Genomic DNA, 23,547 nt, shown 5'->3' with positions numbered 1-23,547 from the left:
AGCGGAATATGACCCCTAACAATAGTAGGTGCAGTGGCACTACTATTACTAATTCAGAAAAGTGAGTGGAGCAGGCACTTATGTTGGTAACAACAAGATATGAAGTGAGTAGAAAAGTGCCAAGAGACAATAGAGAATAAAAATTATTCGCGGCGGTGGTGGGGTTCGACAACTCCGCCTGGCAGGTGAGAGCGTGGCTCTACCGTGTGAGCTATCCACGAACACAAAAATATTCGTTTCAAACCCAAGTCATTTCTAGATCCCTCTCTCACCCACTTCTTGAGTTCGCACACCACCATCGCGTAGTAATTTTTGACCAGAAGTTAAGCTTAATAGCCAATATTCTCAACACAAACATATAACATAGAAACGATTGAGACATTGAGTATGCTCCGGTGTATGGGGTGAATTTTTAATTCAGAAAAGTGAGTGGAGCAGGCACTTATGTTGGTAACAACAAGATATGAAGTGAGTAGAAAAGTGCCAGAAGACAATAGAGAATAAAAATTATTCCGGCGGTGGTGGGGTTCGAACCTGCGACCTTATTGGTACGACAACTCCTCCTGGCAGGTGAGAGCGTGGCTCTACCGTGTGAGCTATCCACGAACACAAAAATATTCGTTTCAAACCCAAGTCATTTCTAGATCCCTCTCTCACCCACTTCTTGAGATCGCCAGGCGGAGTTGTCGTACCAATAAGGTCGCAGGTTCGAACCCCACCACCGCCGCGAATAATTTTTATTCTCTATTGTCTTCTGGCACTTTTCTACTCACTTCATATCTTGTTGTTACCAACATAAGTGCCTGCTCCACTCACTTTTCTGAATTTTCTTCTTCGTTCCGTCATCGTTCATATGGTGAGTCCTGGGTCTGCGTGAATGAAGCCCACAGTGGTCTGAGGGTCAGAACTCATTTGCGTACAACTTCTGGTCAATCAATTACTACGCGTATGGCGGAGTTGTCGTACCAATAAGGTCGCAGGTTCGAACCCCACCACCGCCGCGAATAATTTTTATTCTCTATTGTCTTCTGGCACTTTTCTACTCACTTCATATCTTGTTGTTACTATTACTACTACTACTACCACTACTACTACTACTACTACTACTGCTACTACTACAACTACTACTACAACATTTCTATTATGTCGTTTACCGTCCATTATTTTCTTGAAAGTTCACGTCTCTCATTATCATTCCTATCACACCACGCTTCAGGCAGCGCCCATCGCCATTTATTTTAAACAACGCTACATCGTGGATAAGTATCATTTAATTGTCATCGTTACTTAGATTTACTTAAAACATTACACATACACACATTCTCAAAATATTTTACACCCCTATACTTGTCTCACACTACTTTATTTATGAGGCAACCCCCCCCCCCCCCCAAATAAAAAACAAAACAAAAAAGAACAAAACAAAAAAGAACAAAAAAAAAACCCAAACAAACAAGAAGAAGAAATAGATATGATTTTTGTGCTACTTGGTTTGACGCATGCGCAGCTGGAAAAGTAACACATTTCTATGACGTTTTGTGATACGTTTCCGAGGAATAGATCGACCTCTGCAGTCCGAGACTTGATAGTCACGGGCAAAGTCTGACTCCATGAATAGCTTACTTTCTGTAGTCTCGTATTTCCCAGTCTTGGACTACGAAGTCTCAGACTTTGCTATAGTCTCGCTCCATGAATAAAACCCCTAGTTACTTGACTCAGACTAAAGGCAAATGACTAAAACTTATTCCGAAGTTGCCATGATTTTAGTCCTGGACTTGCTTAGTCAGGTCAAATGAAATCCGATTTTTTCAAGTCATTGACTTAAGTCAGAGATAGTCAGAGACTAAGCGCTAGTCCGCGTTCATGAAAACGGCCCCAGATAATCAATTTTAAAGCTAAAACAAAGGCAACATATCTAGAACCCACATATAATAACAAGCATCAAGCGTTGATTGCCATCAATGTTGACAAAGAATGCGTAGGTGTAGTGTAGAATGAAACAAGCGAAATAACCACATTCACAATGATGTTATTGCTGTTTACAACCAATACATAAATGGAACAAAGTATCTAGGCCTAATCCAAAGCAGGTTGAAGACGACACTTACCCAATATAATCCTCACTTAGGATGGTAATCCATAGAATTAACCCTTTCCCTGACGACTGGGTCAGATTGACCCGTATACTTGATATGAGAAAAAATACATCTGGGTCAATTTGACCCAGTGTGATTTGGTGCCTTTTGTGTTGTTCTGAAAAAAAAATTTAATTGTTTCCCTTTTTTTAAAAACCAAAGTAACTATGTTTCTAAATATTATAGGAGTGACTTCCCTTGTTATATGAGTTATCTTATCCTTGATCTACCTCATCCATGTGCGTTTTGACAGCCATTGGTTTTATTTTCATTTGAAAGAAGACAAATCAAGATCAGAGCGCAAGAGACATGAATAAAGTAAGTTAGTAGATACAAATGGTTTTTTTTTCTGTTACTGTTATTTTCTCTAATGATTTGTGTGAGAGAGGTTTCATTTAGAGTAGGAACCTGGCAGAATTTAACAAATACAACAGATGAAAATGGACTTGGGGAAAGGTGTCAGAGATGCCGTCTGCTCTTTATTTTTACATCTGCAATACTTTATCACAATATGTAATGATACCTTGTAATCCTATACACTTCAGACCCCTATCCTTATTTGCCATGCCATGAATTTCACACAAATGGCGTCACACTCATAACCATTGTATCAAAGGACATACATCCTTCTGTCCGGAGTGTTTATATTATAAGTAATGTTAATTGATGATATTAGATAAATTATGACGGCTTCTTATTCTTATCTACATAACTGTTCAAAGCGCTTTAAATGAGGTCCAAAGCCAGTCATAAAATTCCAACATTCATCCAGTTAGTGTTTGTCGGTATTATGCTTTCCTGACAATGAACTAACTGCATGAGTAGAGCAAGTAAATGTAGATATTAATAGTAATAATAAAAATAATAATAATAATAACAATAATAATAATAATAATAATAATAATAATAATAATAATAATAATAATAATAATAATAATAATAATACTTCATTCATCCTTCATTCATAAACACTCTTTCCCACCCTCACCACAATACTGTGTTTTACTTTACATTTATTGTATTGTCTTTCCTATTTTCCAGATTCAACAATGGGTTGCAAAAATCTTTTCGCAGCATTAGCTGATGACCTACAAAGTGATGATGGAAACATCAGCGAAGAAGCTGATATATCAGATGACGAAGAATGGTTTCCAACCCAAGTTGAAACAGACATGACATTCTTGACTTGTCTTCAATTGCTGCCTTGGTTGTCTTCAGAATGAAGTATCCAATGGACAATCTGTCTCATGAAGACAACCGACAAAGATTCAACATAGAAATCGGCCGTTCACTAGCATTGCCACAGATCATACGTCGATCAACGCCGCAAAACAACGCCGCAAAAACAAGTCCAAAATAACATCAAGACTGTATTGGAAACATTGAGGCCTGCTTCAATTGAATCTGTCTCGATTCCACCTGCAAAGATAGCTAAGCATAGTGATGGAAAGCGGAAGAGGTGTGCCAGGTGTCCCACAAAAAAAGGACAAAAAGACAAGAACAATCTGTAGCAAATGCTCTTCCTACATTTGTCCAGAACATTCTGTGATTTGTTGTTAGCAGAACTGTGCATAAATAGTGTTGTGGGTGAAAATCAAGTTTTTTGTTCTGCTATAAAGGAAACCTACTATAAGACAAATAATAGCTAGACGAATTATGTAACGTGTGTGTGTGTGTGTGTGTGTGTGTGTGTGTATGCGTGCGAATGGTTTCAGAAAAAAACCTGTAACTTTATTTTAATTCCATATCTATGTATAAAGCTAAGAGAGTTGATTAAATTTGGAGATCAATAAATAAGATTCGATAATCTCATTTTTTAAATTGAATTTTCTATATAAAAGTATACAGGTCAATTTGACCAGTCGTCAGGGACTGCATAAAAATTTTTTAATGCCCCATAAATAACATATTTTAATTAAAATCAAAATTGGGTGAATGATAGCGTTTACTTTGATGGATTTCAGGAATACATGAAATTTGAGGGGGGAAAGTTGAATAGTGTTCGTGTTATTGAGTTTTGAAGTCCTTCACGGGTCAATTTGACCCAGTCGTCAGGGAAAGGGTTAAACTTAATAAATTTTAAACAAAAAGATGCAACATGCAGAACGTGCATCTGTTGAATGAATCGATTAATGAATCTCCCGCCTACACACACACGCACACACACACACACACACACACACGGACACACAGCAATACGTAACTGAATTGAAACGGGTATTGGATAATACACACGCAGCACACACACACACACACGTGCCACATTTCATAAATGCATACACTGATATATATATATATATATATAATATATATATATATATATATATATATATATTATATATATGTATATATATATATATATATATATATATATATATATATATTATATATATATTATATATTATATATATATATATACGCATAGCTGCCAACTTTTCAAAATAAAATAAGGAACGCTCATTTCGCCCGGGATGAGGGGGATGACGTGTGCCCACCCCACCCCCTCCCCCTTTCAACGAATCGCAACATATAAAAGTCAACCTTTTTAATTATTACTACTAACACAACCACAAAAGTACTACACTAAAAACTCGCTGAACGCCAACCCAGGGAAAACACAAGTGTGTGCATTTCACCTCAACAACCACCAAGCCCACAAAAAACTTAACATCAAGTGGAATGGCCAGACATTAGAGTACAACTACCACCCAGGGTACCTCGGAGTGACGCTTGAACGGACTGTGTCCTTCAGAGAACACGTCAGGAAGACCAAGGCAAAAGTGTCCACGCGTAATGCCCTCCTTGGAAAGCTGGCAAACAGGAACTGGGGAACTGACCCTAAAACTCTAAGGACCACAGCATTGGCCCTCAGCTACTCAACTGCGGAGTACTGCTCAGCTGTATGGGCCCGATCATGCCATGCCTCCAAGCTAGACCCCGAGCTCAACAACGCCTGTCGGATCGTAACGGGCCAGCTGAGAGCAACACCATTACCACTGGTCTACCGTGCAGCAGGAATAGCCCCACCACACATCCGGAGGGAAACTCATGCCCAAATACAAAAATACAAACAGGAAATGGACCAGAGACACCCCTTCATGACCACAATTGCCCCAAAAGCAGGCTCAAATCAAGGAAAAGCTTCCTCACAGTAGAGAGCCTTCACCCAGACCACTCAGCATTCTCCCGTCTGGACAAATGGGTAGAATGGGACAAGACAGCAAACGATGCCCTCCAGCCCCCAACAGAAAAGCTCCCAGCAGGCACAGACCTCAAGAGAAAAGACTGGGTGGCGTTGAACAGAGCTAGAGCAAAGATGGGAAACACCGCCACCAACCTCTTTAAATGGAAAATCTCACCGGGCACTGAATGCCCATGCGGTCACCCCAGACAGACCATGGACCACATCCTGTCCGAATGCTCGCTGGGACCTCACTGCACCAATGCTGACCTGAGGGAATGCAACCAGACTGCCCGGGACTGGCTGACTCACTGGCGCGACAAGATATGATGACTACTAACACTAACAAGTTTCAGATAACAGAGGCTAGTCCAAATGTTGCTAAATTATCGGGTTTAGTACCAGCACATTTGAATCGTTGAAATGTCACTTTCCACAATGAGATCAAAATTTAAGAACAGACAATATATCTGCCTTAACTTTGATAAGGACCAATACACAAGAAGCACAATTGTAAAATAAATGAAATAACTTAGGATGGTTAGAAATGCATAACTGCCAAACTGGTACGTCACTTGAGAGGGCGTTTTGGGGTAAAAATTATGTGAGTTCAGCTAAAAAATAGGCGATTGCATATATGTTTTCTGTCATGCAACATAATGGTCTTTTAAGTAGTACACAATAATAGTAGTTATAGTAAAATGCACCTCTAAATGTCTCTTTCCACCATTGTTTTTAAGTTCTGCTGGAATGATATCTATTTCAGGGGCTATGTTGGAGCTTAAACTCTGGATTGCTTCCTGATTCTCATGTTTCATTATTCTTGGTGTCCGGTTTTATGTGTTTCTGTTCTTCGTCAAGACTGATGGGTCTGGGTTCAAATCGATGATTATAGAGTCCTTTGCAGTATGCGGTCCATCTGTTCGTGACATCCTCTTTCTGTGTAAGTAGAGCACCCCTACTGTCTTCAATCTTTTGGTCTACTTGTTTTTGTAGGCATTTTCAAGATATCATAGGCTTTCTTTACATTCCCGTGCTGCATCCCATGATCGATTCTCTGCACTGTCTTATTACCCAGCTTTCCTTTGGTATGCGCATATTTCTTCTGACTTTTATACTTTGAATTTTTCATCACGGTTTTTGTTTCTCTTCAGTCCTGTCCTTTTGTCGCATTAATCCAATATATTATCTGTCACCCAGGGTGTGAATTTTCTTCTTTATCCCAAAACCTCTTCTGCAGTGGTACGCAGAACATCATGGATGCTACTGGTAAAATCGTCTATGTCGTTGCCAATAAGGTTTAGGGCCGCAAACTTTCATCCAATTTGTGCTTGGAATTCTTCTGCTATCGTGGGGTCCTTGAGTTTCTCAACATCAAATATTAGGCGTGTCACCATGGCAGGGTGTTTTGTCCGTAGTTTCAGTCTCAGGGAGCAGGGCACCATAGTATCGTGATTACTGCCTATATCAGCGCCAGGATAGGTCTTTGTTTTCGCTTTGTTTATACTAGACTTAAACCGTTGAGGGGTCAAATATAGTCAATTTGATTGTGATGTATTCCGTCGGTATAGTGTCAAACTGTAGCTCTTGATTGCTTGTGATGATGTAGAGTAATTGCAAGCATGAATTTGTATGTTGTAGCAAACTCTAACAGTTTTAGTCCTCTGTCATTTGTTGTTCCGTATGTAAAGCGTCCAACTGTGCCCACCCAGTCTGGGTACGCATCCGTCCCTACCTTGGCATTCCAATCTCCCATTACCACAAGGATGTCTTTTTTGGCACCTTTGGGATTGTTGACTCGAGGTTCTCATAAAACTCTTCCAAATCTTCACCACTGTAATCTGAAGTTGGTGCATAAGCCTAGATGATTGTGAGATTAATTGGCTGGGCTGCAATTCTTATGGATATTAGGCGGCTTGATACAAGAGTGCATTCAATAATGGCGTTAATATTTTCTTTCCTTAGAAGTAATCCAACTCCATGCTGGTGAATTGTTTCATGGCCGGAGTACCATAACTTATGTCCATCGCTTGTTTTGGTCTCTCCGAGGCCAGTCCACCTAACCTCCGCTAGACCCACAATGTCTCATTTGTAGCGATTGAGTTCGTTCACTATTTCAATTACTTTCCCTGTGGCATATAGGGTTCGGACATTCCAAGTGCAGATTGTTATTATTATTATTATTATTATTATTATTATTATTTATTATTATTATTATTATTATATTATTATTATTATTATTATTATTATTATTATTATTATTATTATTATTATTATTAATTATTATTATTATTATTATTATTATTATTATATTATTATAATTATTATATTAATAATAATAATAATAATAATAATAATAATAATAATAATAATAATAATAATAATAATAATAATATTATAATATACTTTATTCATCCAAAAAATAGGAAATTCGTTTACAGACGTGGCATGCATAAAAATGTATAAACACAAAGTTGAGAATCTATGGCGACAATGTATACATATAATATATATATATATATATATATATATATATATATATATATATATATATATATATATATATATATATGCAAATGTACAAACATGTAAAAATATACAACCAAGAACCAATAGCAACACCTTATATATTAATTTAATAAATTGAGATAGGCCATATCTCTGGTCTATAGTCCGAAATTGTGAGTGTATATTTAAAAGATAGTATTTAATTTAAATCACAGTTGGGCGTTAAAAATTCGAACACCATGTGGTAAAAATGAATTACGGTGACGTGTTGTCTTTGGATGCCACAGATTATACCAGCCCCCAATTATAATTACTATCGCAATGACGTGTTGTCTGTGGATGCCACAGATTATACCAGCCCCCAATTATATTTACTATCACAATGACGTGTTGTCTGTGGATGCCACAGATTATACCAGCCCCCAATTATATTTACTATCACAATGACTGGAAAAATTCCAAATTATTATCATAATCCCGGATGAACCATTCAATGTTGTCTAGTCTTTGTTGGAGAAGTCGCAAATAGAAATCGACAAATAGGGAGTCAGATAGTTCCCCAAAGACAAAGTTATCTGGTGCCACTTTTCCCAGAAATAGTCGGGTTATAAAGTTCTTGACAATTCGACGGATAGTAAGAAAATTTTTTATTTTAAGAAATTAGGTAGTTAAAGTAGTGGTAGATTATTGGCACGTTATATAGTGAAAGATAGGTTCAGAAGGCAAGTATGATTCCCAGTTAAAGAAGAAATGCTTTAAAACAAACCAACAAAATTGCACTACACAATAAAAAAGTTAACACATAATAATTAGCCAAGGAATAATAGTACATTTTAATTATTTAAAGTTAGGCTATGGATAGTTAATTTCATCCCTTATGGTCCGCTACTCAATTTATTTCAATGGGGTCCTTATCTGTTTGGATGTGACTGGTGAAGGCGCCAAGGTTTCTTCTGCCTGGTTATTTTGTGGAGGAGTCTTTTCAATTATCTGATTGTCCCAGTGGGTCACTTGACAGATACAGCTCTGGATTAACTTGTAACCAAATGGACATTTACTCGGTACCCCGATCCCTGTCCACACAATGTTTCCCGCTAAATAAAATTTCGAGTTCACCACTATCGCAAGTTGGTGATCGAGTGATGAAATGCGACCATGCCGAGTTAGCTGAATATTTGCTTATATAGAAATATGACAGGAGTTAATGAATACCAGAAACCAATGATGTTCTAGGATTCGTCGGTGCCTGGATGTCACTGGCGATTTGCTCGATACCAATCATCATTGCTGGCGTCAGGTAATATTGTTTAATCATAGGATACTTTTATTATGGCCCTTTGATCTCCGGACGGTCGATTAATTATTCGCCATGTGGCTTTTCACGTCTAGCGGCTGGACGTTAATTTATTTAATGTCAAACTAGGGCGTTCTTGTAATTAAAGCAGATGGCCTTTAATTATGCTGAAATAATAAAACCATAAAAGTAGGGGGAAACACTGTAAGAAAGTATGTATCGAGTTATATAAAATCCTAGAAAGTTAGGAAGGATTTGAAATAGATCAATACAATATTATGATAAAATTCTTGTTTAAAAAATTGATTGTTTAGTTTAGGGAACATTATTTATTTTTGATCAATATGATAAAAATGTCTTCGATAGTAATCCAAAACCATTCTAACGAAGTACTTTTTGAACACCCTCGGATGGTGACAACAAATCACGCCACATATGTTAGTATCTATAAACTTATTGTAATTAATTATCATATCTATTCTTCTTCACAGAAATATGTAGACATTGACATCTATGGAAAATGCGGGCCACTAAGTTGCACCTCTAAATATGAAATGCGCTGTATAGAAAAGTTAAATACAACTTACAAGTTTTATCTCTCCTTTGAGAACTCTCATTGTAAACATTACATAACTGAGAAGACAATCAAATTATTTCACATTGAAGCGTATCCTCATGTTGTTCCAGTGGTCAAAGGAGGTTTTGATTACGACAAATATTTTCCTAACATGACTCTCGTCAATGGAAACCATTTCAGGACCGCTAAGGACCTGGCGTTGTTCAGCGGCGTAGCCTGGTCATTTAGGAGCATGGGGCTGGATTTGAGATGTTTTGTTGCAAATTATCTTTTAGTCACTGGCGGTCGGTCAATAGAGCGAAGTTGTTTTGTGCCGCCCTATATTTTCCGTAGATTAGCATGTCAACCAAACAAAAAACTTCAATTTTAAAATTTTGATAAAATTAAAAATTTAGCACATACTGCTTTTTGTTTTGAATTTAATATTTGATTACTCGTGCGTCGCTTCGCGAAGGTGGCGTCAAATCGACACGTTTCATCTTTCCCCCGTTGCCTGCGCGGGGTGACAATGAGCGGAGCGTGTTGTGTGGTGGGGAAGTTTTTTTTTGTTTATATGAGCCAGTCTTCGTTTGGCCGTCTTGTCCTTATCCTATACTCTGTTGTACTTTGAAGAAAGTTAGTGTTACCACTCCCAAATCTCCCTCCACCCTCCCTCCCCAACTATTGTCTTTCACTGCTAAAATAATTAGGCCAAGACGGCCAATCTAGCGATGCACGCCCTGAGGTCCTACTTGGGATAAATTAAAACCATATCAGTTTTATCACTGAAAGAAGAGGCTTTGCTTCACTATGATATACGGATGAAGAGAATGGCAATGAATATATATTTTATCATTGTTGGTTTTGCTTAAATATATATATTAAATATCAAAAAGAACAGTAAACACAGTATGCATCGAGAAGAGCCCCATGGTACTATAAATAAAAATCCTGACCCACGGAGTCCTTCATCCCCGCACACTCCAACGATCCCTACTCAACTTGTATTGTGTGCATTGTCTAATAATAGTATAATTATAAAGATGTCGCTGATTGTGTGTGAAGTTAACAAGTGCTTTGCGTTTGGAATTTAATGTGGATTTTTAAATTTAATTATTCTAAAGTTGTGTGTCATACCGTTAGTATTCAGAGAAAATGTCTTATCGCTGTTGTCATTGTTTATGAAACCTACCTGTTTTTATCTTTGGAAAGGTTTCTTGAATCATTTTATTTTTAAAAGTTATTTCTGTAATTTGTAACCAATCATGAATCATTTTGATTTTTTAATTATTCCGACACTTATCCCCTCAAGAGAAAATAGTGGTAGAAAATTTAGGTCCGCACAAACCAGTGAATTTTAATTTAGTTTCTAACACACCGAGGAGACAGCGCCGATTTAATAATGATTATTTTAAAACTGTTGAATGGCTTACTGCCGTAAAACGCTTCATTGATTTTATTGCTTGATTTTTTGGTGATGTATGCTGTACGGACAACAGGAGCATTCAGTGATATTGCGCACATCTCTCAGGCACTGAAGAAACATTCTGAATCAAGTAGCCATGTCACATATGCTGTTAAATATAAACTTTTCGACGTTGTAGATATAGGAAATCAGTTGGAAACAGGACATGCTGCGTCTGTGAGTCGTTATAATGAACAGGTGAAAGTTAAAAGACAAGTTTTGTCCAAGATAATTGATGCTCTTTTGTGAGTACGTCTCGTTAATATTCTAACACACACAGACACACACACACACATACACGCACATATGCAAACATATGCACACATAAAGACAAACAAGTGCAATACCCCCCTCCACACACACACACACACACACACTCATACAAAGTATGTCAAATTTAGTTAGATTAACTAGACCAATAAAATTTGATTCTGTATTTCGGATTTGTGCCGCCTTAAATACAATGTGACCAACCGCCCCTGCTTTTAGTTATGGATAATATGAGAGAGAGAGAGAGAGAGAGAGAGAGAGAGAGAGAGAGAGAGAGAGAGAGAGAGAGAGAGAGAGAGAAACATTTGATGCACTCAATTATTTTACCTAAGATTTGTATGTTCTTTGTAACTTGTTCATCATGCCTGGCTAAGGATAAGCGATAAAATAAACAAAAAAAAACAAAACTCTTCTTTTCTATTCTCACCGTCAGCCAAGGAAAACGACTATACCAATCTTTATCAAATGACCGATTCTGCTTCCCGTCTTTAATAGTGAGTACAAAATCGTTTGGTTGATGGGGACCGAGACTTTTAATCAAATGTTTATTTTCCCTATTCAAAGAACTGGTATTGATAGTCAACAGGTAATAGGCGTGATTCATCAGCAATTAATTAAAATTTAAAAACAGACACTGCACACATCAGATTAACACTCGAATTATCAATAAAGATACACATACATTCTCACACTCAAGTTAAAATGGACAAGTGGAATTCAATATCACATGCTTGACACGCCTCGAAGAGGGATGGGTAACAGGTACAACACGATTGCCATTAATGGAATAATTAGGTCATTGTGTGTGGCTGCGAGTAAGAAAGCCACAATGACTCAGTTCAAAGTAGTGCCGCGCTTAGGACCGGACCGAGGACCGGTCCCACGGTCTTTTAGCTGTGAACCGTGGTCCGGTCCCAAAGAGGAAGACCGCCGGCGGTCCTCACTTCTTATCACCTTTCAACGATCTGGCGCCATACTACTTCCCCAGCGATTCGTTGCCTCGGTCCTTTGCCTATCTTCCACCAATCACCACCCATCCCACTTAATTAATCGCACCCACCCCCCTTTGCCATACACTAAACGACACAGACGACCATAGAGGCAGACGACCACCTCCCTCCACTCCGCAAACCGCCCTTTCGTGTGTGAGATGGGGGGAACAGGAGGCGCACGCCTTGGACGATTCCATTATACGGGGTAAATTTCAAAATTTACTACACCATAATGATCGCAATGACAATGATCTATGATGAAGGCATGACCCCTCTTCTCTAATGGGTTATTGTTTGAAATGTATGTGACTACTAAAGATGTGTGTGTGTGTGTGTGTGTGTGTGTGTGTGTGTGTGTCTCAAACCTAGCAAGTTGCAAGTCTGATTTTTTGTTTTCTTTTGTCCATCTCTTGTCGCCACTCCTTTCTATCGCATTGTTGTCATTTAAAATAATACAATAATATTAAAATTTCGTTTGGTGTTTTAACTAATCAAATAATATGAGTTTCATTAGTTTCTTCCTTCCAAAAAAAACAGTTATAACGTCTGTATTTTTAAAAGGTCCAATAGAATATTTGGGGACCCCGATAGCTCAGTTGATAGAGCACTCTCTTTATACGCAAAGGGCCAGAGATCGATCCCGGGTGCAGTCGAGTTTTTTTCTGAATCCCTGTCTACTCCGCAGTGAATGGGTAGCTGGGTTTGTTAGATCTGGCGAAAAGTCACCATCGACCCCACTTATTACTTATTACTTATTACCGCATCCACCCCCTCTTATTATAACTTCACGTCTCTCTCTTACTCTTCAATGCTCGCTGCCCTCTCATGTGTGTGTGTGTGTGTGTGTGGGGGGGGGGGGGGTAGGAGTTGCGTGTGTGTATAAACGCCACGAACAACTCGATCAACGCCTTGGGTGATTCCATTATCTCCGTTAATGGGGATAAATTTCAAATTTTATTCACGCTAAATTATCGAAGTAACAATGAAGTACTGTGATCAAATAAAGAAGGCATCACCCCTCTTCTCTAATTAGGTTACAATTTGAAATGAGTGTGACTACTCCGTGTGTTTTACTCCTGTAGACCACGATTTCATCGTGTAGCGGTCTTTAACGGTTCAAGAATGAACGATCCCATGGTCCCACAGGTCAAAACGGTCTCTCAGGAATGTTCAATGTCGAAAAGGACCGCCGGTCCTAGGACCGGTCCTTGCGGTTTTCATTTCCCAGGGACCGTAGGACCGTGGTCCTTAAGCTTGCCAAGGACCGCCCCGCACTAGTTCAAAGTCAAGATGCCTCTTCATGCCCACAGTCATAGCACACGGCAAACGTGAAATGCATCGCCTGGTTGTACCGTGGGAATATGGCTGGAACCCTTCTCAACCTTTAAAGCCACACGCTGTACTGATTGGTCAGGGGCACGAGTAAGATTCGAGCTGTAGTAAATTCAAAGTGGTGTGATTGGTTCAAGTTTTGAGGCCTGTAAGGGTTTTTCAACACCAGGTCAACAATGAATTTCATTTTTTGTGAAACAGAAAATTAAAAGTGTGACTTTTTATTGTTAAATTCTTACAAATTATCAAGACAATGACGACCTGTGGCTTAGCCTTAATAGCCTTTAAGGCCCTACGCCACTGATCTGAAGGACCTTGGTAAAGATTTGCATAGATATGCCAGGATGTTACAGGAAAAGGACAAATTGGTGTCACCCAAGTTTAGGTTGCCGGATTGGTGTGACGTGTGCAAAATGATACACACTAAAAAATTTGGTATACACCGTGATATAGATAGAATGCGCTTGGCCAAGGAGTTCACAACATTGCATCCGGAAGTATAAGGACAACACACAAACTCTGTGAACCATGAACTTTATAGTCTGGTTAATACATTTGTGAGACAATCAAAACACGGATGGCAAAACAATAAAAAGCCTGAGTGACGTCATCTGCATACTATCTATAAAGAAAAATTGGTCTAATAATACTTGTAAAAACATGTACTAAAAGATCTATTGTGGATGAATAGTTCTTTTCTTTTTAAAACTAATGGATGAACCGTGATTTTTACCGGAAAATGAAGGCTATTGAGAACAGTCAATCATCTATTTCAATTATTATATGTTCTATCTACTGAATCGTGGAAGTCAACATGGACCGAGACAAATATTTTGAGCTATCGGCGAGTAAAATAGGATCCTGATGAATTCATCAATAACACAGGTGTAAATCAATATAAATAAATATTAAATCACAGAACGTTTTAGGCTTACAAATTATTTTTCTTCCAAAAATAGTAACTTTCAGTGACTGATTTTGTTCTACTTATGGAGAACCTATAGTATTTGTGAAGAAATAAAGGCTAGGCTTTCACAAACATAGACTCATCCATCTTAATTGTTATATAACTCTGTTGTGGAAATTATCCTCAATCAAATATCAGATAATAAAGTCTACGACTCCATCTGCTGCCGCTACTACTACTACGACCAAATTAAAATTGAGCTTTTATATAGAGCAATATCCACTAAATATGCTCAAAGTGCTTTACAAGGGGTCCCTGGCCAAAAGCAACATTTAACATTTAGGACGGGACATGACACCTATTAGGCAATGTTATAAATTTTTTGGACAGAGACAACGCTGTTAACGGCCAGGTACTCATTTTACACCTGAGTGCGGTGAGAGAATGTGAGTAAAGAGCCTTCTCCAAGGACTCAACTTTGGCCGAGCGAGGCTCGAACCCAGGACCTTCCGATCCGAAAGCGAGTGTCATACCACAAGACCACATAGCTGCACGCTACTACTACTACTATTCGTACCACTACTACTACTACTACTGCTACTACTACTACTATTAGTACGACTACACCTACTAGTACAACTACAACAACAACAAATACTACTACTACTTCTTCTTCTTCTACTACTACTACTACTACTACTACTACTATCAGTACAACTACACCTACAACAACTACTACTACTACTATTCGTATGACTACAACTACTACTACTGTTAGGCTACTCTTAGTACGACTACACCTACTAGTACAACTACAACAACAAATACTACTACTCTTCTCTTCACTACTAATATACTACTACTACTACTACTTCTTCTACTACTACTACTACTACTACTTCTATCAGTACAACTACACCTACAACAACAACTACTACTATTCGTACTGCGACGATTACTACTACTACTTCTAATACTACGACTACAACTACTACTACCACTTCTAGTACTACTACTGCTACTACTACTACTATTAGTACGACTACACCTACTAGTACAACTGCAACAACAACAAATACTACTACTTCTTCTTCTACTACTACTACTATCAGTACAACTACACCTACAACAACAACAACAACTACTACTATTCGTAGGGCAACGATTACTACTACTATTCGTACTGCGACGATTACTACTACTACTTCTACTACTACAACTACCATTACTACTACTACTACCACTTCTAGTACTACTACAACTACTACTTCTTTTACTACCATTACTACAACTATTAATACTACTACTACTACACCTACTACTACTACTACACCTACTACTTACTACTACAACAACATGGATATCGTGTATTAAATTGTCATCTGAATGGGAAATGACTAGATCAAGTATTTTGCCAGCCTCGTGTGTTGGTGATTCAACCAATATTGCATTTTCCTTCTGTGTCTGTCATATCTGAGCCATCAGGGGTTTGAAGGACTCGTATACTGGAAACATCTTTACGCCCAGAAAGGATGTACTCGTATCTCCAGAAACTGTTTGTAATTCTGCCATTTGGATTATCGTTCGTTGTCATATATCGCAAAGACCGCAGAAAAATCCGTCACTCGATTATGAACACAAAATGACGTCACATGAATTAGTTGTGAAGTTTTATGAAATTTCATAAAATATGTTTTGATTTAAGGGCAAACAGTACTTCAGCCCGCCCTCGGGTTCGGTTTTGTGAGTTATTTCTTTTACTAAAAAAATCAAGTCCTCTAACGAAGGAAACTAACAGCAGCCAGCCTTATAATAAACAAAACGCTCCAAATCGGTAGAGGTAAATTCATCCCAAATGATGGCATGGAAAATCGTTTAGTTTTTGTTGTTGTTTGTTTTGGAACACTTATGCTTTGAAACCACTGAACCGTTTTGTGTTAAAGGGTTTTACGGCGCTTGCTCCACAATAATGGGGAAGCGTGGCTCAGCGGTAGTCTTTGCTTCTGAGTTCGGCTACCCACCTTGCTGTGTGGCCTTGAGCAAGTCACCACGCCCTAGCTCACTTTCCGGCTGGCACCTTGGTTATTCCAGTGCTTCCTTTGGAGTAGACCCTTGGGATCAATTAAGTGAATTTTATTTATTTTTTTATTTAGGTCATTTCAGCGTCAGTAAAGAGAAAGAAGGGTACAGATAGGAAAAAAAAATAAAATGTTAAAAATCCAGATTTAGAAACGGGAAAAAAAGTAAGACAAAGGGAACTGGTTCAAGTCGAGAACAGAAGATTCCCAAGCAATCCATCGTTGTGGCGATTTTGACACCTACAATTCCTATCCTGGTACAAGCAAAAGATCCTGCTATTAAGGATATTATCAAATTCTTATTAAGTACAGTATATTAAAAATTATTAACTGTTTACTACATAACAGACAGAAGATTTACAAGGGGAAAAAATCATGTATCAAAAAAGGAACTAGACATTTGACTGCCTCCCTCCCAGCTAAGGTTCCCCGACAGGACCAGGAAAAGCAACGTTAGGAGAAGACACAGCAAAAGTGACCTCCATGAAAGGTCAAGACCCCACTCAGCTTTCCCATCTCATAATGGCCGTTCTCTTGCAAAGCTCAATAGTTTCTCCCTCAGACAATGACTCCAGCCACGGTCAGTACAAAGCCATTCCAAAGACAAAAAACTCTCCCCCAAAGCAAAAAAAAAAAAAAAATCCAAAAAAACAAACTGACAAATGAAAACCAGAATATGGGGGAATAGAAGTCACAACACGAGTGACTTCCCCACACACTATAATTTGTTTGTTTTTAAGGGTTTTACGGCGCTTGCAACACATTAAGGTCATATCAGCGCCAGTAAAAAGGAAGAAAATGGGATAGTAAAAAGTTCTAGAATTACAATAAAGCATCCCAGAAAAGGGAAGACAAAGGGGAATTGGTTCAAATAAGAAATACAGGTGTAGATTCCAAAAGCACTCTATCAAGTATAGTTGAGATCACTAAAGTCTCATCCGACACAAGACAGGTCCGTTAAGAGGAAACACTAAATGTTTACAAATCATATATAAATAAGAAGCTATACAGTGCATAACAGAGAGATGATTTACAATGAAAAAATATCGTCTCCCAAATCTAATATACATTCGACTTTTCCCTCTCAGCAGGACAGACAAAAACAAAGTAATCTCTTTCCAAGATAAAGAAGAAAGCATTTGGAAAACAGAAAAGGGGATAGAAGACACAGTATGGTACCCCTGCCATATGGAGGTCAGGTAACCGCCACCACCACTATAACCCCAAAGTAATGCGAGCCCAACAGTAATGACGACAAGCATATGAGGAATAAATAGCATTTAATTACTATGTATTTTGTATAAAAACAGAATTTGTATCACAGTTTCATGATAAATCATTCATCTCGATTTAAATACATTCAACAGCTTTAAGCCTTTGCACAATTTAAATTATAATTAAAAAAAAAAAGCAAACAAAAGATTGTGAAACGTTGGTGTCATTAACTCCCTTAATATTAACCTTTCTAGTCTAAGGGTAGCACGTCTGACCGGTAATCAATGTCTGAAGTTCGATTCCCAGTCGAGGAAGACTGTTTTTTGGGATGTTCTTCTTTCTTGTTTTGTCTGGACTTCATGCACTCGGCAGATCTTACCAACTCTACTGTACTGTTGTTTGTTTGTTTTTAGGGTTTTACGGCGTGCAACATATTAAGGTCATATCATGCCATTAAAAAGGGAAGATGGATAGTAAAGTTCTAGAATAATTAAAGCACCCAGACAGAATAAACAGAGGGGAATTGGATCAAATAGGAACAGATGTAGATTTGCAAAGCAACTATCAAAGTTCTTATTTTGATCACCGAAAGTCTCATCCAGTCACAAGCACATGTCCCCACTAAGAGGAATACACTCATGTTTAAAATATTTATAATATGTAAACAAAACAGTAAGTGCATAACTGAAGTATGATTTAAAGGAATAAAATCACATTCCAAAACTAAACTATATATTTGACTGTTTCCCTACTCAGCCAGGGCCAGGACAAAATCATAATCTCATTCAAAGCAAGACAGAAGCTTAGTTGGAAACAGATATAGGGGATAAAAAAAAAACGTAAGTACTCCCTGCCATTTGGAGTCAGAACTCCACCCAGAGGTCTCATTAAAATGTATCAACCAGACTAATATACGTTTAAGACAGCAAATAGTTTTGTGTCTTGGTATGCCTCATATAGTGGTCAACCCAAAATCTAGAGGTGCCTAAATGAGCTAATAAATGGAGATAGAATGATAAAGTGAGTAAATGTGACTCTAATTTTTTATACACAGGCTGTAAATGGTTGGTGAAAATCCTTCGGAATTTTTGACAGCGAATAGAACAACAGGACAAAAATATGGACACCAACGCCGATATGACACTCAATTGACTAGCAAATCATATCACTTTCCTACTTTTTATAACAGGTCTTAATTATGGACCTAAAACAAAACAAATCTCAATTATTTGTAGGCCAGTCTGAGTTAGTTGTGAAAATGAAAGAAGAGAACAATCCCACTTTTGAAGGATGGTATCTCGTGTTGACACGGAAGCTGCGTATCTTCGCTCCTGTTTGTGTTAAATGTTTAGCTGATTCTTTCGTTTATTTGGATAATTCTTAAGAGAAGAAGTACAAGAGAAGAAAAACTGGAAGGAGAAGAGTAGGAGAAGAAGAAGAATAAGAAGAAGAAGAGAAGAAGAAGTAAGAAGAAGAAGAAGCAGAAGAAGAGAAGAAGAAGAAAAGAAAAGGAAGAGAGGTGGTGTGATTGTGTGAGAGCTTTCGAGAGATTATATTCGAAGAAAAATAATTATTTTGCAATTTTTGTTTCCGCACATACTTACGGAACCATAAAATATAGAGAAAAAGATATGAGAATGAATATGCATGTGTGTCGGTAGCAAAATAAGGAAACATCCGGTCTGTTTGACACATTCTTTGCGTGCGTTATATGACAAGGTGTTTTGTGAAGAACGAAATCGCGAGAACTTCCAGACCTCTTGCAGCTGTGGCACTTGCCGGCATGAATACATCCCCGTCTAGTGGAGCGTGGAGGTGGCATGATAATATTATAGCTAACTGATAGACGGCAAGTTTTGTTTTGTCTTTGATGCGACAAATAAAAGTTTTTTTATTTTGTTTTTTTAAGTCAGCATTTGAAACGGAATAAAATCTAATTTTCTCGAGGAATGAAATAAAAGTCTTTTATTTTCTTCTTTATTGGTTCTGTTCTTAGACGTTACGAATTTTATTTTTACTAATAGTTTAAAAAAGAAAAAATATTAGCACTTATAGAGCAAAATCGTACTGTCGGAAATCCGACAATAGACGGATGATTTACAGGCCTGTATACACTCAAATAGGTTGTTCCCCTATATATATGAGTCACAGTTACTCACTTTATTTTTCTCTCCATTCATATGGTGGGCAGATGTAGTGAGTATTTTCCCTAAACGCATAGCATAAATAGTAGTAATCATTGCAAGAATGAATGGTCATACTACAAACAAAATGTGAAAACTGACATTGAAAAAAAGGAGAATCGGATGATTTACACTGAATAGTGAATTAAAACAATTATTATTTCCAGAAAGTTCAGGGAAATTTATTTAAATCTCCCAACAAGTTCAAAGTTTGACATTTCTGGAAACCCAGGTAAATTTTAGAATTTTATGGAACCCAAGAAACTTCCAGAAAAGTGGCATTCCTGAAAAATTGGACGAAATAGAGAAAGGGCTGATGGGTAAGGTGGTGGGTGGATTGGACTAAATAATAAAGCCATCCCCTGTCCCCCCAGAGGAATGGACCTGCTTGTTCTGTAACGTCTTGTCTTTGAGCTTGGCCTGGAGAAGGATGTGTTCCACCACGCCTGCACGAATATCCATCTGTTTGGTCTCCTTTTTCAGCTGTTGGATGGACTGCTTGATTCTCACCAGTGGGGCTGTCAATGAACAGATGGGGAAAGTGAGGGAGTAGTGAGTGATTGCGTGTGTATGTGTGAGAGAGAGAGAGAGAGAGAGAGAGAGAGAGAGAGAGAGAGAGAGAGAGAGAGAGAGAGAGAGAGAGAGAGAGAGAGAGAGAGAGAGAGAGAGAGAGAGAGAGAGAGAGAGAGAGAGAGAGAGAGAGAGAGAGAGAGAGAAATAAAACAGAAATATTAGAAATCATAATACAAAAGACAAATCCATAATAAAATTGAATTCCCCCTCACAGGCGTTTATTGCTTTCAGTTTAGTTCGCCAGGTAAATCTAGCCAGTCTAGTGATGATGAGTCATAGCTTTACACTGAGAGAGGGAGACAATTTTTTCGCCGTTTTGATCGATTTTTTTCTGAATTTCAAACTAATGTAGTATTGCCGTTATTAAGTGTATCAAAAATATTTTTATACTACCGAACAGTTTATTAACAGAGTTTTTATTGATTATTTAATCATAATTATGATGGTGTTAAAAAGCAAGAGGATAACCCATGAAATTGATACATAAATTTAAGTGAATTAAAATTTTAAAGAGAACATTTTAACATGTTCAACACTTAAGATTTTAAAACAAAAGTAATGGAAATGATGTTGAATATCTGTAGAATGTAGACATATAAATTTTATACCAGTAGATTAAGGCGTTTTTGAGATATCAGGTCACCTGTACGTAAAAGTCAGGATTTTGAGTAAGGTAAAATTGAAATCCAATCACAGCATTGTATTAATAGAATTTTTTTTAATAAACCAGATAAACCAGTAACATAGTCAAATGTGATTCACTTATATTTATCCCAGAATCAACGAATTATAAGAATTCCATTAAAAATTGTTATATAAGGACATTCATTTTAAGACCATCAAAACCACTAAGAAAATCTTAAAGAGTTCTTATAATTTTCATAACCTTATTTTTGAGATATCCATGCCCATTGCCATTACTTTTTTTTATGTACTTGACTTGCACCTCTTTTAATTTGTGTGCCATATAGACTGCATATAGCACATCACTGGTGAAAGATAAGGATCATATTCACCTCATTAAGTATTGTTTCTTGTTCAGAGTTTTCTCACAGAACCAAAGGTATTAATACCTGCATCGCATTTCTTTAAATTATGTATCAGTGAGATACATTTCTCGCAAATTGAAATATTTAAATATATCAGAATTTCACGTTTATATTTATAGTCAATTGTAGATAACGTCTAGAGTGTTTTAATCCTCTCAGCACGGCTCTGTACTCTTTCACAACAAATTCGACATATTTCATTTGTACTGGTGTGATGACCGTCTTCAGTGTGTCTCTCCATAACCTGAACAGAACTTAAATAAGTAAATTTAAGAAATATCTCAAATTTCCGCTTAAATTCAATGAAATAAAACTAAATAAATGTCTCTTATCATCACTATCTAGTTTTATTATTGGGTTTCTAAAATATAATGAAATATTCTCCTCTTTGTTGGTAACAAAAATAATTATTGAGATTCCTTTCCACACCCTCTATTCTTAAATCCCTGAATCTACATAATAAAGTATATATCATATGAAAGATAATTTTATCTACTTTTCTCTGATCCCTCACACTTGATGGTAAAAAGTGTTGGTTTGATATTTTGAATTTTTAAATATTTCTTAAACTTATAATTTTAATATTTATTTCATAAAAAACTCTGATTATTCAAAAGAGCAAAACACAAGCTTATCATTTAATGATGTAAATAAAAATAATTGCGTCTTGTAGAGGAAAAGCTGGTCTTTGAATCCATATATGTTTGAAAATTATGAAAAAGATGCTGCGTCCACAATGGGCTGAGAAATTTGAGTATTTTGATGAGATTTCTACTACTCTCTGCCTGAGAGAAATTCAAAGCGATGAGATTTACCTGCAGACATAATTTATTGCCAATGCACCCCGTCTTGACAGCTGTTATCACTGTGGCTGACGGTGGATTGTTTACATTACTCGACGGTAGCCAGTGAGGGAAAAAGTAACTAAAGTGAAAGTTTGGGCCCAATTTAAACGGCTGTGCCCTCTTCCTCAACCTACTGTAATCCTCCAACGCCCCCCCCCCCCCCTCTCTCACTGATTTCAACAGTTATGAACACTCATTCCAAACATATTGTGGCCGAATCTACCAAGCACAAAGAACTTATGGACTTGACTTCACATCGTTGTAATGGCCAATAGTGTGTGTGTTTGTAAGAGAGAGAGAGTGTGTAGAGAGAGAGAGAGAGAGAGAGAGAGAGAGAGAGAGAGAGAGAGAGAGAGAGAGAGAGAGAGAGAGAGAGAGAGAGAGAGAGAGAGAGAGAGAGAGCATACATTGGTTTGAGAGTATGTTCATGACAAGGACGGGGCCCCTAATCATTCACTGTGTCAAGTCTCTTCCAGTGATGGCAATCTTGAGCTAGTTCTAACAAAACTCCACCAGACAGAAATCCTCACCCAGGGCTGCCAACCCCAATACAAGGGGAAGAGTTTGATTGCTTCTCAAATAATTTTTTTTTTTTAATCGAGATTTTATATAGCACAATATCCACTTAACATGCTCAACGCGCTTTACGGCTGTTGGTCAGGGACCCTTTGTACAGCACTTTGGGCATATTTGGTGGATAGTGCGCTATATAAAAGCTCAATTTTTTAATCTATGTAAAATCCAATATCCTTGACTCGACAAAAGGGAAAAAAGAGTGAAGAAAGAGCAGGCTTTTGTTCAATGTACGTTTCGTGTGTCAAATATTGACAATGTTATAGTCTTGGAGCGACGTGTACTGATTTGCAGGTCTTATAACCCAAATTGTTATGATCTCATTATCGCAATGGATATACTCTCAAACTAACGCAATATATTGTGCATTACAACGTTAAATCAGGCCCAT

The 23,547-nt window shown here is 37.6% G+C and overlaps 1 protein-coding gene across 4 annotated transcripts in view; it reads right to left on the bottom strand.

The window, feature by feature from the left end:
* Positions 1-17,981: 17,981 nt before the first annotated feature.
* LOC144958082 (intraflagellar transport protein 57 homolog) overlaps positions 17,982-23,547 on the bottom strand; it is a 32,164-nt gene continuing 26,598 nt past the window's right edge. For all 4 annotated transcript variants that reach the window (XM_078889716.1, XM_078889717.1, XM_078889719.1 and 1 more), the window contains exon 11: positions 17,982-20,634. In XM_078889716.1, the coding sequence (XP_078745842.1) occupies positions 20,459-20,634 (176 nt within the window). In that variant the 3' untranslated portion in view covers positions 17,982-20,458. The remainder of the gene's footprint in view (positions 20,635-23,547) is intronic.

The sequence above is a fragment of the Berghia stephanieae genome, chromosome 12, assembly GCF_034508935.2.
Source record: "Berghia stephanieae isolate SIO BIC M18660-M18661 chromosome 12, UCSD_Bste_1.3, whole genome shotgun sequence".
NCBI lineage: Eukaryota > Metazoa > Mollusca > Gastropoda > Nudibranchia > Aeolidiidae > Berghia > Berghia stephanieae.
This window is presented reverse-complemented; position numbering and strand designations above follow the sequence as displayed.